Source organism: Coturnix japonica, chromosome 19, assembly GCF_054131305.1.
Source record: "Coturnix japonica strain WE chromosome 19, WE-NBRP24, whole genome shotgun sequence".
NCBI classification, from domain to species: domain Eukaryota; kingdom Metazoa; phylum Chordata; class Aves; order Galliformes; family Phasianidae; genus Coturnix; species Coturnix japonica.
The window spans coordinates 2,883,481-2,898,751 of NC_140681.1; the positions used below are offsets into that span (position 1 = coordinate 2,883,481).

General features: G+C 37.8%; 1 protein-coding gene across 6 annotated transcripts in view; it reads right to left on the reverse strand.

The window, feature by feature from the left end:
* Nucleotides 1–15,271, reverse strand: part of LOC146757788 (E3 ubiquitin-protein ligase Itchy-like) — a 57,507-nt gene that overhangs the window by 3,515 nt on the left and 38,721 nt on the right. For 3 of the 6 annotated variants that reach the window (XM_085520124.1, XM_085520125.1, XM_085520123.1), the window contains 12 exons: nucleotides 14,336–14,420; nucleotides 12,645–12,773; nucleotides 11,969–12,041; nucleotides 10,971–11,042; nucleotides 9,502–9,590; nucleotides 8,766–8,925; nucleotides 8,354–8,487; nucleotides 3,936–4,076; nucleotides 1,706–1,826; nucleotides 1,398–1,502; nucleotides 1,119–1,215; nucleotides 519–591 (listed from right to left, as the gene is read on the reverse strand). In XM_085520124.1, the coding sequence (XP_085376250.1) occupies nucleotides 519–591; nucleotides 1,119–1,215; nucleotides 1,398–1,502; nucleotides 1,706–1,826; nucleotides 3,936–4,076; nucleotides 8,354–8,487; nucleotides 8,766–8,925; nucleotides 9,502–9,590; nucleotides 10,971–11,042; nucleotides 11,969–12,041; nucleotides 12,645–12,773; nucleotides 14,336–14,420 (1,279 nt within the window). Of the gene's footprint in view, nucleotides 1–518; nucleotides 592–1,118; nucleotides 1,216–1,397; nucleotides 1,503–1,705; nucleotides 1,827–3,935; nucleotides 4,077–8,353; nucleotides 8,488–8,765; nucleotides 8,926–9,501; nucleotides 9,591–10,970; nucleotides 11,043–11,968; nucleotides 12,042–12,644; nucleotides 12,774–14,335; nucleotides 14,421–15,271 lie in introns of those variants that run through there. The other 3 variants (XR_014935917.1, XM_085520126.1, XM_085520127.1) reach the window with 3 other exon arrangements.

The window sequence follows — 15,271 nt, forward strand, 5'->3', positions numbered from 1 at the left end:
CTATGAAAGTGAGACTTAAAGCACAACAAGTACCTGAGCAACAATAACTTTCCAGAACTGGCAACGTATTTAGTAACAAGTCTCACTTTATCTCTCTTCTGTATCTGAAAGTTAAAATCTGAACATCTTCACAAAGCACCAGCATAACTGAGAAACTGAGCAGAAGCGACATTTTCTCCAGCAAAGAGGGAGCATGAGTGTGGCTACTTATTTTCATTGCCAAGATCGGGTGTGGTGATAATGAAAGGTCAATCCCAAACTCTTTAGAAAAAAGTACTGTTTATTACTTTATGTTTTTAGTGGTGTGCAAATCCATGGCATTTACAATGGAATCAGCTCCACAACAAAACTGCTTTTCAGAAGTTAACTCTTACTCAGCAGAGCTTACTGCCATAACCCAGTGTTTTGCTTTCATACAATCTCAGTCACTTCCATATAACACCATCTTACTAAAATCTCAAAGTACATTGCTATCCGTAATAACAGAACCATAGCAGAGTTTGATCCTTCGTACTTACCAGGTGTGACTTCTAGGTAACCAGTTTTCCTTCCCAACTTTCTCAATGCAAAATTTTTGGGGTCCATTGCTCCCTGTACAAAAACCAAACAAACAATTCTTAGGTCTAACTGCCCGTGTATACCAGTAGGTAATACGTAACAACAAAGCGTGAAAGGCTTGAAGAGAAAACAAGATTATAACTACTTGCAGAGCACAAAGACATCTGTCTCTCACTACATCCCTCTGAAGAATTCCATGTACTGAAATGCATAAATATGAAGCGGTTTTCAAAGAAACTCAACCACTGAATCACATCATTGGATTGGTACTGGAAGGAATCTCTGGAGTTTCCTAGACCTTCCACTCTGATCAAGCAGAGATACCCAGAGCAGGCTGCCCTGCCAGGACCATGTCCAAACCATCTATCAAGTCACTGATGCAAGGTGTGTTCACATTCCCTCCATCCCTTTTTCTGTCACAGCTCTACCAATATGCAAGACTCAGAAAAAAGATTCCCTGTAAATTCATTAAAAAATATCCTTAAACACACAGCTTGTTCCTTAATAATTAAAAAAAGGAATAAACATGAGCATAAAATGCATTAAAGAGGGCTTGTTACCCATGAGGTCAGCAAATCCTCCCACTGGTAATCTGCACGTTCCAGTAACGAACTGTAGAAGTCTCATTCTCTTCTCATTATCTATTTCTTTCACAAACTGAAAAATAACAATTAACACTGATGTAACGTTTAATATTGATACATTCACTTCCCCATCACCCCTAGGACATCTGGATTAGCAGTTATCATTTCTATTTACACGCTACGTATCTGTTGAGTAATTCTGACTGTTGCTCAGTAAGATGTTGCTGTGTTCTTAGAGGAAAAAAGTCTACAAACCTGCCAGAACCACAGTATCTGTCTGCTGGTTCTGGTATAATGCCGGTAGATGGTATGCCTCTGCCAGTCATTCAGATCAATTTCTTGCATTCCACAGAGGAGCACCTTTAGGGGAGAAAAATGTTAGAAACTTGTAAGTTGGTTGCAAAGAAGAAAGTGAAGACCAACACAGTAACCAAATACTAACTGATACATAAGGCTTCTCTCACACATCCTGAAAACAGAACTGCCAGCCTTAATGAACTCTGCTCTTCAGACACTGACAGAAATTTAAGTATGGATCTGGCATTAGTCAAAGAATCCTTTACCTCCAGCTCCTTAGCATCAAAATACTGCAGATACTGCTGTGGCAGAATTTCATTGAAGCCTTCAAAAAAAGCTTGTGTCTGTTCCTCAACACCTCGTGAAAGTCTCCATTCTGCTACCAGCCTGGAAAAGACACAGAAGGATCATTTAAAATGGGCTATACTAACCCAACTTCATCTTTGTTAGTTTGTTTTGAAATGAACCGTAAGCTGTGTTAAGAAAAATGATGGAAAGTGCTGGGGATAGAGCACTGTGTAACTGTATTCTAATTGTATTCGCAACTTTCACTCTGTGCAAACAATTTTAAGTTAAAACCCTATGTTTCCAACCACTCAACTGCAGAAAGCATTTTAGGCTCCAGCAGAAGGCAGCATCTACTCACTGATGATATTAATGAGAGCACAGGAGTCCCTTGCTGTTCGGAGGAAGAAAAAAATGCAGAGCTGTGTTCATCTAATATCCTCCCCAGAAATCTCAGTCATTATCCATGACAAAGTAAAATTGAGGTCAATTGTATTGGTGAAGATAAGTAGGACTGCTAGCTTACCAAGAAATGACTATGTCCATTTGGAAAGTTCCATATTTGTTTCTGTTAATCATGAAACTGTGCTCTGTGGTAGAAACTCCACTCTCCATTAAGAAAAGGGTGAAAAGCAGGCAGGAGACCTGAGGAACCTGAACCCAGGGAGAAGCAGATATTATGCTGAATTCAAGCCTAACCTGTCAGGAGAACTGGAATTGAAAGGAGAGATGAAACTCTGATAACACAGGTCCCAGAGTGCGACAAAAGAACATTGCTTAAGCTGCAATCTGAGCTCTCCCTGGGTTCCTCAAAACCAGAAGAGAACGGTCTTCTGCAGGTACTCCCTCCTCTCTATCCCAATGAGTATTTGGCACAACTGCCAATGCCAATACGTTCCTTCTGCAAATGTCACCGTTTCTGTGAAACCTTTCCAAATGACTTGAGACGAAAACAATTTCTACTCCCTCATTCCTCAAAACCTGCCCACAAAAAAGCCTTTGCAGTTCAGATTGTAAGGAAGAGGGAAATTCTACTGATTCATTTATTGCCTGCCACATGCACAGTGCTTTCTTGTTTGTTTCTTTTTCTTTGTTCAGAGCAAATTCTCTGTGCAAGATAATGCTGATGTTTACACATTAAAACAGAGCTTGTACACTGCTGCTCACTGAGGACATTTCAAGACAAAAAGGGGATATTTTGAGGCAAGGCACCTCATAGCTCACATTTTTCTTTAATCACTTTCGGGCTCTGTAGAGAGTGTTATTTACAGCTGGTTAGCTGAGAAGGGTTTTAAACACAGTGCATCTAAACAAGCAGCCGTACCACCTGCAAGGACAGCAAGAACAACAGGATGCCCTGTGATGGTGAGAAACTAGCCATGGTTTTGTGAACTCAGCAAGGGAGTAACTATCAGGATGATAACTACATGTTGCAAAGATACTTGGGGATGGTATGTAATTGGGAACCAATGATGAGCTCTGCTTTTGCACTATGTATGAGCTAATTATCCGTATTATAAATGTACACGCAGCCAAGCAATAAATGAGATTGGCTGATCATATGTCAATGACAGCTGTGGTCGTTTGCTTTTCTCCCGCCGTTCTGCAACAGGGCTCCTTTCCTTGCTTTAAAACATTCTGGTGCTGCTATATCACAATTCTCTATTTTCAACAGTACAACACATTGCACTGTTCACTTGTTACAAACACCAAGACATAACAGCACCATAAGGGCAGTTCACATGGAAACTGGTAACAAAACAAGCATTTTTAGAAAATCCAGTTTACCACAAAAGCATCCAAAAACATCCTTTGGTTAAAAGGAAGCAACAGCACAGAAAGCTGAGAGGAATATCAGAAGTCTATGAAGCCAAAATGTGAATAATAAATGTATGCAATGGTACGGCAAAGCACCTGATGTTCACAGTTGTTGTCACGACGTTCTGCTAAAATTAATTATCTCTGGAAAAAGAAACAGATAGAACTTCTACTGAACTGAATCTCTTGGAAAAAGTAATATTGTTAAAATATTGCCATCAATATTTTTCTTTCAAATACGGAATCTGAACAATTGCCACATTTTACCAACATCAGCAATTATCCATAGCCATAATTTCAATCATGCCTCATATTACATGGTTTGACAGCATTGTCTTGATTGAGCTAAAAGAAATGGGAGAAGAGCATTTGAAAATCTTCCTTTAATCTTACCTAATATATTCTTCTTTGTTTTCTTCTGTCACTAGAATGTTGCTGCCATTTGGCTTCAAATCGTGGCTTTTGATTTCACCTAGAATTTCTTTATCAACTGAGAAAAACATTTCCAAGCCACACTCTTCAATATCATTCTCTCTGCAAGGAAGAAAATGTAATCATAAATAACCAGGTCCAGACTGTGTATGTAGTAAAAGATACAGGTATGAAGAATCTTAAGGACTTTTTTTCTTAACTGTTTAGAGCTCAAGAATTAAGTTACAGAAATGTTATACAATAACTGTGGTTCTGCAGCAAGATCTACAGACTTCACCCCACCAATGTGCATAAGTTAACTGTGAGAGAGGTACAGCAGTATCCTTAGATTCATCCGACACTGGGCTGACAAGTTACCCACTGACTCTAAGTGGAATGTTTATGGAGTACAAAAGCCTTTCAAGTAATGACACTGTTGTGTGTTTCATTACCTGCTGCCTTATCAAGTAACAGATAAGAAAAAGACTCAGAACGCTTCATGAATTATCTTCAACTCCAGTATATTTATGGGACTATCTTGAAAACATATATCAAAATATCCCAAGCTCCTAAATTAACAAAATAAAACATTCCTGATAAAGAGGAATCTTCTCATTTGAAACTACCAAATAAGAACCACCTTCACCCAACAAAAATTGCTCAAATCTCTATCCTCTTTATATGGTTTAATAGCCAGAACAGGTGCAACACTGCAATTCTTATGTTGCTGTGTGCTTCTCTAAAGCAGTGATGCACATACACAGACGTGCTGCACTGGGGCAGGCAAGGACAAGGTTGCTGTCCCCATGGCAGCCACACGGTGCTGTGCTCTGCACTTGCTGCTAGAGCAGCACTGGTTTTGCACTCATGTTTTAGCTCCTGCCAAGCAGTGCTGACACAGCATCAACCCTGCAGCCCCTGAGCCAGCAGGCTGGGTGTGGGGAAGAGGGGGAAGGGCACCAGGGCACTGATCTAAACTGACTGAAGAGATATTGCATATCATATGATGCCACGCACAGCAATAGGAGCTGGGAAAGGGGAATAGCCACAACATGTACCGAGGCCCTGCTTTCCAAGGTGTGGCCAAACACTGCTAATGTGATGGTGTCCTACCTAGTGGCTGGCACCCCTGCCAGCAACAGTGGAGCTGGAACCAATGGACTTTGAGGTCCCTTCCAACCCAGGCCATTCTATGATAAGCAGAGGACAATTGTTTTCTCTACTCGTATGGCCTTTACTTGACGTTTCTCTTTTTCTTCCTTTTCCTTTAGAACGTTCTTATCTCAGCCTATGAGCATTTCTTTCATTTATCTTCCAACCACATTTTCTTTCCCCCCTCTTCCTTTGAGGAGGGGGAGTGACAGCACAGTGTGGTTGTGTTCTGTGGACAACTGGCATGAAACCACATGATGAACATTTCCTCAACATAAAACGCAAAACTAAGACACTTGTCCCGAATCATGAACACAGAAACATCAATACTGAAAACATCACCATGATGTATTTAGTGCTGTGGTGCAATGGCGCTTCTGAATTTGATCTTTCCAAAATACACACTGCTGCACAAAACCTCAGGAGAGCTGATGGATGGCAGAATAAAATTACTTCTTCCTTTAAATGAAAGATACCTGCTTTAACTGACCCGGCCTGAGCAGAGGGGCCTTACCAGAAGAACTCTCAAGGTCTCTCCAAACAAAGTAATTCTATGGATTTTCTGAAACAGTGGGAATGAGAAAAATGAACTCCTAATAGGCAGAACAGAAAGCGATTAAACATTACTGCAAAGCTTCCTGGGAACTCGCACCATTTGCTTTTTTGGTGATTAATAAAGTGATATCCTCCCTGCCACATGTGATTTTTCTTACTGCACATTTACAGTCATTTCCTTCAGCAGTGCTGGTAAGCAGGTTCAACTACTGACCTCTGCATGAGATATGAAGGTTCTACTCCAAAATACTCACATACTTCCGTGTTTACTCAAAAGGGGTAAAGCCTTTAATGGACTACAGATTAGAAGACTTCTGTATCACTACAGATATGGTAACTGATAAGCAGTTTGTATTTTCTCTAGAGGTACCTTTCAGAACAGTTCTTGCTACTGCCCTAAGTCTCCTCGTTGCTTTTTTATCCAGGGCAATAAACTACAAGTTAAAAAACAAAACAAAACAAAAAAAAACTCAAACAGCCAAACTATTAAATAAGAAACCCCTTTAGAACATTAAGTGTAAACTAATACAAGCATATGTAGCCAGCATAGTGGAGGAATTTAACACTTACAAAGTGAGATCTAAAACTTGCTTCTGTCAAGTTCCCAGTTCCCTCCTTCCTATGTAAGCTTCTCCTATCTTTGCCACCAGGGACTGCTGGTCCTACTTGGAAACTTACTCAAACTTTCTGTAATTGGAAAGCTCAAACTATCACCTGAATGCTGTCTGGCAATGCTGCACACTTTGAAGTAAAGGTGAGGAGGGGGAGGAAATAATCTGTAATGTCTACAAGTCCTCTTCACTGCCATTGACAAGCAGCCTAGTACTGATATTCAGAAGGCTCTGTTCTGCCTTTTGACCCATTACAGTAACTCATGCACCAAAAGGACTATACAAAGAACAAATATAACACACTTCTGCACCAAAAGACACTTCAAGTTATCAGATGTTATTAAAAAAAGCCAAAACACTGCTTTGAAATGTGCAAATGATAGTGCTGAACAAGTGCCCAGCTCATCTGTACAGAGGCAAAGTGGTGACTATTTTTACAAGAGGTGAATACTGCTCCTTCACTTATAGACTCTCCACAGAACATTAATGGACTGAGGCTGTTCTTAAGGTAAATTCTGTTACACATGTAACTTACTAGAATTTATTCACAAGATCCTTGCCCCTTGATTAAAGACCAATCAATGTAGATTTCTTCCCTGTAGCTTGACTTTCTCTCACTGTTGGTTTCTCAAACTCAGTAAGTCACAGGATAACAAATAATGCACTCTTCTTACAAAGAAAAGAATACACACCAACTTGAGATTCTTTAATTACAAGAATCAAGCCTTAGATCTTTTTTTCCCCATTCAGGTCTCAATTCCATGAACACTAACTACTGAAGTTTCCTAATGAAATGTTCACTCACTGCTTTCAGCAGCACGTTGCTCAGCACAGAACAGGCTACTTCTTCAAAAGTAATCCAGAACTCCTATTTCATCTTGCAAATACCTCAAAAGCTCTTTCACCCTTTCTTCCTTGCTTACAACAACCACCCCAAGATTCATCACCAGAGATGCGCTACTTTTCATCTTTTCTATTTCTGCTTTTTAAAAATGCATCCATCTCCATCTTCTGCAAAGTCCTCAAAGCTTTCTAAAAAATGTTTTATCATTCTTGAGTGAAACCTGTTTTACCTTTTTAGACACAGAAACCAGCCTAATGTTGCAGATTTTAAAAGAATTCTTATTTATTATTATAGCTGAAGAAGTTTTAACTGCCTGTTTATCCCTTCTACTCCTCAACCCCAATTCCTGCTTTTAACTGCCAGGAAAAGAAAATCACCACCGTTATTAGAACAAATGGTGTATAATGACCCTGGAATCATGCTATTATATAATTAGTCCCAAATTACAATGTGTTAAAGCTAAACGGGGCTTAAAATTTTTTCTACGTAGTATCTTTATGACATTTCCAAAATGGTTCTGGTCTATAAACTCCAGATCTTTTCTACTTACTGCTCTCTTGAGAGGAAATCTGCAAAGGAGTGAAGGAGGACTTAGAAACAACATGAATGTAGAGCATACAAATGACTGACAACACACGCATGGAAGGCTAGATGTAGAAATGGTCTTAAATCATTCACCTTGGAGCAAAAAAGCAACAACAGCTAGAAAATATACGAGAATTAACTTTAAATCCTTGATATTAACCTTTTAGTAAAAAATGCAGGTATGGCTGACATAAGAATTACGTGACAGTAAACAATAAGCTGCACTTGCTAACTGTGACTGTAAGTACCAAATCGCTCTATAACTAAACCAGCTATTTTAAAGCATTACTGAAAGCATTTGTGCTGATTTCTGTTGCTGACTTCCAGTGTCAGTGGAATTGACTCATGTTACCAGTAACAGCATGCAGGGCTACCACTTCTGTCTAGCTCAATTTATTAAAAAACAGTAAGAGTGGAACGCAAGATGCTGTGCAGAATATCCAGTGAACTAAAAATGCAACGAAATCTTGCGTATCTATCTGTACATCTTAAATGAGTGCTAAAGTTCCATTACTGTTGTGTAATTGATGTACCCTACTGCTCACTGGTAGGTTGTTTTTTTTTTTTAGTATTAAATTTACATTTCCTTTCTGGCATAAGTGAAAAATAAACATTTTATTGCCATTTCAAGAACAAAATCAAGTCAAACTCACTTTACCCAGATGAGAGAGTTGTAAAACTCTGGGTCAACAGATTCTAAATCCTTGAGTCCTACTGGCTTGTTTAAGATACGTTTATAGAACGGCAGAGAGAAACCAGTGTCAATGAATTTTCCATGGAACAAAGCCTGAAGAACATGAAAACAGACAAAATAATGCATAGGATGACTGAATACTCAATATGACAACATTCTGTACTGTGCACCGATGAAATCTGACAGCTAAATATTACAGCAACCAGGAATATTATAGCTGCTAATATACTTAATTCATTTATACTCATAATAGCTATATACAAACATCTCATAAAATTTTAGTTCAAATATGCATTTTTAAATTATGCATTTGATGGCAAAATATTTAAAGGAAAAATTCCAGGAGACAACTTTAATGTTTTTGAATGTACCATGGCAATGAATCTTCCAATAAAACGGAAGTATTTCAGATGGTCTGGATTAATGTAGGAGGCTGGGTTTATCTGTAAGCAGTAGTTATCCTTTCCAGCATATTCAAACAGGCAATACATTGGGTTCAAAACTTCATGTGACAGTAGAAAGAACCATTCCCTGAAATTGCAAACAACAAAAAGTACATTTCAAAAGATTAAAAATGGGCTTAGCTAACTGATAAGCTGAAAGCTGACCTAGAAACTGGCTTTTTTTTCTTTTCCAGAAAGTATGGCTAAACTGAGCTGAGACTAAGATAAATGACAATTTAGTAAGCAGTTACAAAGTTATCCAACAGTCAGTAGTTTGGAAAATGACCCCTCATTTTAAAGAGGCAATTAATAATGCTATCATGGATTTAAACTGTAAATTTTTAGGCAGTGCTAATTAATTTATGCTCTTCTCAGTACATTCACGTAAGAAGTTTGACTTGAAACTAGATTTCCACCCATTTTCTGTAAACCTCTACTGTGGTTATCAACAATCATGACTAAGTCAATAAACTGCATCTGTTGAGACAGATTAAAGCAATTCCTAAAGTGAACTGAAAATAGTTTCAAACAATTTTAAAGACACACAGTGGTATTCTAAGGAAAGACTAGGAATAAGCTTCACTAATATTCTGAAAGTGCTGCAGAGAAGTCTTCACAAAAACATGTGGGAAAAAGCACTGTTTGCCATTTTAGTTCTGTTTACCTTGCAACACCTCCGTAGTCTAATCCTTCTTCACCAGGGAAAATAACCCACAAACGTCTCCGCAGATCCTGAGGGCTGAAGCTCATTATCTTAGTAAAAGAAAAACAATCAATTTGTGTGAAGAAAACAGCTATAAGCATTGGCTGGGCATATTACTATTACATCTTATTTGCTGTGTCAAGCAGCACTGAAGGAATAATGAATACACGAAACAGTACTTGCTTATGGAATATTCACCACATTTGAGGGGTTAGGTTAGTAGCAACCGTACTTCCACAGATTAACAAGTAAAAAAAAAGAAAAATAACAATTTGCAAATTAAATTCTCATGCTTAGGCCAACAGTACAGAAATACTTGACAAAAAGGAAAAAAGAAAAACCAGCCAAAAAATAACAGGGGGCCAAAGCACATAAATTCAGGATCTTTAAAATATGACCCTGAATGGTACTTGAGTGGTACCTGAGCTACAAGCAATGAAGAGATGGAATTAGGGTCTCACAAAACAAAAAAGAATCAAAATTGTTTGCAAAGAAAGGCATAGAAATTGGATAAAAATTATGTTAAGTCTGTACTAGCCTGTAGTTATCAGCCAAGGTTGGTTGACACTTACATGGTTATATGAACTCTCCCTTGATACATGGTTATATGAGCTCTCTCGTGATAATTTTATTACCTCTGCAATTACTATAAAATGACAAAGTGCAACTCTAGAAACTAGTTTGGAATCAGTTTTCACTCCCAGGACTTGTTTTGTCTGCTGTTGGCTCCCTTTATATTACTTGACCAAGTGGAATCTCACATTCTTTCTACACGTTCAAATTCATTTCTCCCTATCAGACTGAAAAACAGCTGCTCTCAGCTTCTATTTAACAAGCAATGGAAGCGATTTTATTGCCACAATTAACATTAAAAAAGTCAAAGGAGAATTGCAAAGCATTACAAATACTGTACAGAAACAAATCTTCAACATGGTTTTGGTCTCTAAGCATAGTTAAATTTTGCTACTATTTAAATACAATTAATCAGTTTTGTTTTCTTTCAACCATTTCATTATTTGTTTGAAGATCTGTAACACCAAGACACAGTTCAGCTTAACGTATTTTGGTACAAAACTGGGCTTATGTAACACAGGATTAGTGTGCCAACACAGCAGAGCATGCTGACTCAACAGATTTTAAAGAACTTGGTGGAAAATAATAATAATAATAAAAAAAAATAAATAAATGAAGATATATTTATAAAATCACTGTGTCCATGAAACAGTCACATGAATCACTTGGAGACAGTATTTCACATTTTGCATGATCTTTAGATATAATAAGCATGGCTGTATCCTAACTGCTAGTTTTTGTTAGTATCTATTAAAATAACACTATTAAGGTGTCAGGGCATTAAGAATGGCACACAGATAACAGATTGCTTCAATTCAACTTCCCACGCCCACTGCTAATATGTTTTAGTCCAATACCTGTTGAAATGAGTCTTCAAACAATGTTTTTCTGCTCACTGTGATCTTTATGTGTTGTGGCATTGCCAGTTGCTGAAATGACATTTTTCAGAGGTGAGATACACAATCACTTCATGTTTCTAACACTGTAACACTGTAGTTTACTATATACACTGTTCTATGAGGTAGAGGCAGATTTCAATAATCCATATAAAGCAGTCAGCAATCAAGACACTTCCATTTTAATTTACACCAAGAACAATTGCTTCCACAACTGAGATCTACAGTAAGGTACACAGGCCTTCTGATCCTGCTTTGAACAGCTTCAAAGCATACTCTTCTAGAACATAGGAAAACATTCAGATCAAACGCACAGTGTAAATCAGCAAGGTCTTCCAGCACAACATTTAATACAAAAACTATTTTATGGTTATTCTGTGCAAAGTGAAAAATTAGGCTCCATTCTGCTTTTTCAAACTATAATTCACTGACTTTTGCAAATGGGAACACTTTATGACTTTTTCCAAGGTACCAAGTTACAAAATCCTTTGGTATTTGCAGAATTTAAAGGACCAAGACTAACATTATAATTTGCTACTATGTAAGGTCGTGCCAATCTGTAACAAGACAGACACGTCCTATCTCAAATGTCTTGCACTTTCTATCAGAAGCATTTGTGCAGAAACTACATCGTGCATTAACTGCATTTTAGAATACTATGCTTCCACACATTCACTTATTAACAGCATAAGGAAAACTGCATTCTTAAATTGAGCAGCTCGTAAAATAAACTGTAAATAAATGTAGGTTTTCTTTACCCAGTATTAAAGCTGCCCTCTCAGTTGCATCAGTTTATACAGGCCTGGTGTTTACTCTCCCCCTTTTAAACTCATTTAAAGTAGGTTGATTAATTTCATTTGATTGATTTTATTTGTAGAGCACTGAATAAATGGTTCATTTACAGCAAGTAAGCAGAGCACAAAACAGCAACCAAATATTCCCAATAAAGAAATCTGTACCTGACACCAGAACCGGAAATAATGGACCTTTGCCTTGAAGTCCCGTACATAAGCTATGTGGGGTCCATTGTCTCTGGAACCAAAGAGAGAAAAAAGAATTTTAAAAATGTTTTTGTAATTTAAGGAAAAGTCTGCTCATTTATTGTCTATGGGGCTACGTGGTTCAGTTGGCTTTCTGGCTGGATATTTCATTTGATAACTTTTTGTTTGCTTTTAAACTAAAAAAACTCTCCTTTGTACACTGTAAAGTGTATATGCAGTATTTTTTCAATGGTATCTACCTATTAATTGTATTTAGAAAATTATAATAGTAAGAATGGGATGTCAGCCATCATTCGGTTACTTTTAAGTTTGTTCTTAAGTTCTGGTTTTAATTCCACTGAATCTCCTGAAATGCAAAGAAAGAGTACTTATAAAAAGAAAGACTAGTAAATGAAAGAACAGGATCAGGTCATTAGAAATACTAATGAAGCTCATATCATAATCTACTGGTAAGCAAGGGGAATTCTGATGTGTTCAAAGTACAGGGAGTGTTCAATATTCAGGGAGTGTCATCAGTGGACTAAGAAAACAAAAAGTTTACGTGTAAAACTTCCTGCACACAAAACAGAGAAAATAAACTTAATGATGGCTGTTGAACTTCACATTTAAAAGGCAGTAGTTAAAAAACTCTTACAGAGCAGACTTGCCCGTGCGGGGATCTATATATGTAGTGGTTCTTCTATTGTGATCCACAAAATATGGAATGCCGTCCACAGTAAATCGCATTTCCCAGCCCTCAGGTAAGGGTTTCTCATTTAATTGACTGTGAGTACAAGAAAATACATGGTAACTTAATACAACTTAATACAATCAAGGCAACCGATCGATGACTTGAGACAGTAAAAATTCAAGTGGATCTAGAAGTGCAGACTGCGAAACTTTCCATTCAGCACTTATTCTGCCTTTTTCTCTCCAATTTTCAAGTCAGCTCTCAGACCACAGTGATTGTTTAAATGAATTTTTAGCTCCTTCAGTTGTGTAGAAATATAACAGCAAATAGAATCTGTCATTTATTACAGTTTTATTCTGAAACTGACACTGTCTTAGTAAGTAGCCTTAGTTACCTCACATATAATTTCAGCAGCTAAGTGTTTCAGAATGACAAAAATAAAAGAACATAAAGAAAATACAAACAGTGACCTTTTTTGACAACTCCCACCTCAACTTTGACATCAGTGTAAGTGTATCTTGAAATATGTGGAACACTTGAGTAGTAGCACTCCACCAAAGTGTTTACAGAGTCCTTCTACAGAGTTTACAGAAAGACACTGTAGGGCCACATTTCCAGCTATAAATTTGGGTGGTTACTAGAAATAACAGTGTTTTCCATTCAGTCAGCTGCTGCAGATGTGCCTGACATGCAAAGGTCGTCATCTCTGGCTACTGCTCTTAGCCCCTCCACTTCTCTTCCTCCTCTGTAAGGGACAGGCCAAACTGTTTCATTTGGTGGAAATTTTATCCGAGATTTTTTGAGTGAGATGAAAACATCCTTCACTTTTCACTTCCTACCTCTGAGAGACAAAGTAACTGGACCCCAAACTAAAGAGAAATACAAGAATCCATTACTTGTGGGGTAGTGCCTCTAGTTTTTTTTTTTCTTTTTTTTTTTTAGATTTAATTTTATTTAAAAATGATAAAGTGGAAGTGCTGCAGTTCCTGGAGTTTGTGTTTCCCATCTCTATCTCTTTGCTATCATCTGTTTGGTAAATAATCAAATTTTGACTCAGAATCTTCTGCATCAAGAAGAAATCCTTCTCTCTCCCCTGCAGCAATACAAATACATATACAGTATATGAAAATGGTAGGAACTGTTCTGGGGAATTAATTCACTGCTGCTGAGCAAGATTTTCCTGCTAACTCTATTATTACTATCTATTACATTATATTATCCATATTACAATCTCAATTTCCGTGGTATCCTTTAATATTAACTGCCTGAGAACTGTGTATAGGACATGGGTTGATGGTTTTGAAGTGGGACAGGGCAGATTTGGGTTTGATACTGTGAGGAGGTTTTTCACTCAGATGGTAGTGATGCACTGGAACAGGTTGCCCAAGGAGGCTGTGGATGCCCCATCCCTGCAGGCATTCAAGGCCAGGCTGGATGTGGCTCTGGGCAGCCTGGTCTGGTAGCTGGTGACCCTGCACACAGCAGGGGGGTTGAAACCAGATGATCTTTAAGATCCCTTTCAACCCAGGCCATTCTATGATTCTGTGACAGCCTATGCTTGAGCTGTAAGCAGTATCATCCAGCCAATGCCTCATTCTCACTTCTTTATTACATTTTCATTTCGGATTTACAAGAAGCTGTAATTGATTTCTTACCCCTGACTCCTGGGATCTTCCCACTGCGTGATACGTGTGTTGTGATTGACAAAATACACTCTGCCATTGCTGTCAGTCCTCTTTTCTAAAATATACAAAAAGAAAACAAATTTCAATACCTTGGTTACCATATTGTTGAAATAATTAAATACAACAAATAAATCCAACTACCAGAGCCTGCCACAGCCTCACCTATGTTCAGGTTTCTCCGTAGCTCCTTTAACACAACACCTTTTCACTTTCATTGACATTACTCCTTCCTAGTCTATTCAAAACCAGGAGTTTATCTAAATAATAGCAACTGCTAATAATCATATGAAACTGCACCATCACCCATCCTCAGGGAAAAGCTGCACTTCAAGTGTTCATGCATAATTTCTTAGCATCTCAATTATTGCCCTGAAAAGATCAGCTGTCTACAACTGTGCAGCTTATAGCAGTGAGAGTCTGGACATCATAGCAACAATACAAACATTAGTGGGAAGGAAACAGTTAATCACAAGAGATTCACCTGCATTGCATACATTGGCCTACTGCTTGCACTTCTTAAGAAGCTTTTTCAGGTATTTTTCCAAGCTAAAAACGTAGAAGGATTAAAACACAGATAAGATGACTTTCCATGTTAAGATCCCTTACTATGTTATTTTTTTAGCAATAGGAAAAAATAACTGGAAGAAAGTAAAAACATGGGCTGTTTTCTCCACAGGAAATCCCAGCTGCTTTGACTTTTGCTATATGCCGCACAAACCATGTAGAAAACAAAGACAAAAGAGGTTGCAGAGGTACATATAAGAATCAAGAAAGTACAAAGGTGTGCAAACAGCAACATAACAACAGCAACATGAAATACTCATGTACTAAATAGACAGGAAATAAAAGTGATGTGGTTTCCAAGATTTTCACTCAGATAAATATATTTGCATGACTGAAAAACGT